The sequence below is a fragment of the Myotis davidii genome, unplaced genomic scaffold (assembly GCF_000327345.1).
Source record: "Myotis davidii unplaced genomic scaffold, ASM32734v1 scaffold1166, whole genome shotgun sequence".
NCBI classification, from domain to species: Eukaryota; Metazoa; Chordata; class Mammalia; order Chiroptera; family Vespertilionidae; genus Myotis; species Myotis davidii.
This window is the reverse complement of record NW_006296539.1, coordinates 1,115,802-1,118,038: the sequence shown is the minus strand read 5'-3', so window position 1 is coordinate 1,118,038 and position 2,237 is coordinate 1,115,802. Positions and strand designations below refer to the sequence as shown.

Genomic DNA, 2,237 nt, shown 5'->3' with positions numbered 1-2,237 from the left:
AGCAGTGAAGGATGGTTCCTTTTTCTCCATATCCTCGCCAGCACTTGTCATTTGTTGATTTGTTGATGATAGCCATTCTGACAGGTGTGAGATGGTACCGCATTGTTGTTTTGATTTGCATCTCTCAGATGATTAGTGACTTTGAGCATGTTTTCATGTCTCTTGGCCTTCTCTATGTCTTCTTTCGAAAAGTATCCATTTAGGTCCATTGCCCATTTTTTGATTGGATTGTTTATCTTCCTTTTTTTAAGTTGTGTGAGTTCCCTGTAAATGTTGGAGGTGAAACCCTATTGGAGATAACATTGGCAAATATGTTCTCCCATGCAGTGAGCTTTCTTGTTGTTTTGTAGATGGTTTCTTTTGCTGTGCAGAAGCTTTTTATTTTGATGTAGTCCCATCTGTTTATTTTCTCTTTAGTTTCCATTGTCCTAGGAGCTGTATCAATGTTGGCATAAGAACAGACATATAGACCAATGGAATAAAATAGAGAACCCAGAAATTGACCCAAACTACTATGCTCAATTAATATTTGACAAAGGAGGCAAGAGCATACAATGGAATCAAGACAATCTCTCTTCAATAAATGGTGTTGGAAAAATTGGACAGATACATGCAAAAAAATAAATAAAACTAGACCACCAACTTACACCATACACAAAAAAAACCCTCAAAATGGATAAAGGACTTAAACGTAAGATGGGGGAAACCACAAAATAGTTAAAGGAATCCATAGGCAGCAAAATCTGAGACATATGTGAAGGGGAATATTTTAATGAGAAAGATATTAGTGGTTTTCTGCCATGAGAGATAGCAAAATTTATTCAGCATGGTAAGGAATCAGAAATGTTTTTAAAATAATCTACCTCCAGTCCCCAGCTTGCTTTTTAATACCTTCTAATTCAATTGGAGACTTCGATATGTTTAACTAATGGAGCTTTAAAAGTGTTGATTAACATAGAACTTTAGCACATAGGTATCTTTTTCAACTCTATTACTGCCAAGACTATACTTCGATCAATTCCAGACTTGCCCCATTGCATAAAGTCCAACCAATGGTCAACTTCATTACCAGATTATTTCTAATTAGAGGCGCACTTAAAAACACTAGAAAATTATTGCTAGTTTTAATTTCCCAATGGAGAGACAAATTTGCTGATAACACCAATCCACAGAAATCTGATTCCCTTATTTTCTTTGTTTCAAAGAACCAAGTAAATAGATTCATAATGCACAGTACAAGACTTGCAAGGAAGGAACACTCATGTAAGATGAGAAGTTAATACCTACCATTTACAATATTGTTTCATCCTGTTGAAATAAATATGTTAAACTTTGCTATCTAGTAAGATACAACTTTCTGCATGGAGACAAAAACAAATCAAAAAGTTTAAGAAAATTATAAATGTGTTTCAAGACTGTCCAGATTGCTTTAAGATTTATTCAAATTTAGGGTATTCCTTTAAAATAGTTATTTTCATAACTTCAATGTTTTTCCCCTGGAATAACCCCATAAACAAGATAAAACTTTATGATCATGCTGGGTTTATACTGGATATGCAAGATACATTCAACATTTGAAATTTAGTGTTAATCAGCCATGTTAAGACACTGAAGGAGAAAAACTATACTACCTTCTCAATAAATTCACAAAACAGAGAATTTGACAGGCTTGAACACAGACCAATTGATTATCTTAAACAAACCTTAATGATGCCAACAGAATGGTAATGAGAGCACATTGTGGACATGAAAGCAAAACCCACAGTTCTTCCAGCAAGTTCTGTTGCCCTGAAAGAAATTGATATGACAACTTATGATTCTAAGCTTTATTTTCTATAGACAGTTCATCCACAACTCTAAATGGTTAACAGAGAAACTCACATTGTGAATCATCATTCTAAATATGTCCTTCTGTTTTTGTTCCTGGACTGGTAGTTTAGTTGGTTAGAGTTTCTTATCAATATACTAAGGTTGTGGGTTCAGTCTCCAGTCAGGCAAGGCACATACAAGAATTGACCAATCTACACTAATAAAAGACAAAGATGCTAATTGACCATACCTTTGCTATGCCCATCAGCCAATCAGAAGAGTATGCAAATTAACCCAACAAAGATGGCTGTTAAATTTGCATACTGTAGGCAGGGCGGGAGAGCGCAACCCACCCCCCCGCCCGCCTCCATCGGGGCCTGTCGTGTGCGACCCGGGGAGGTGGGGAAGGCACCGCGGGATCGGGCCTT

The 2,237-nt window shown here is 36.4% G+C and overlaps 1 protein-coding gene across 1 annotated transcript in view; it reads right to left on the bottom strand.

Moving 5' to 3' along the window:
* ADAM28 (ADAM metallopeptidase domain 28) overlaps positions 1-2,237 on the bottom strand; it is a 56,879-nt gene that overhangs the window by 28,003 nt on the left and 26,639 nt on the right. The window contains exon 10 of the mRNA XM_015569247.1: positions 1,704-1,788. Within this exon, the coding sequence (XP_015424733.1) occupies positions 1,704-1,788 (85 nt within the window). The remainder of the gene's footprint in view (positions 1-1,703; positions 1,789-2,237) is intronic.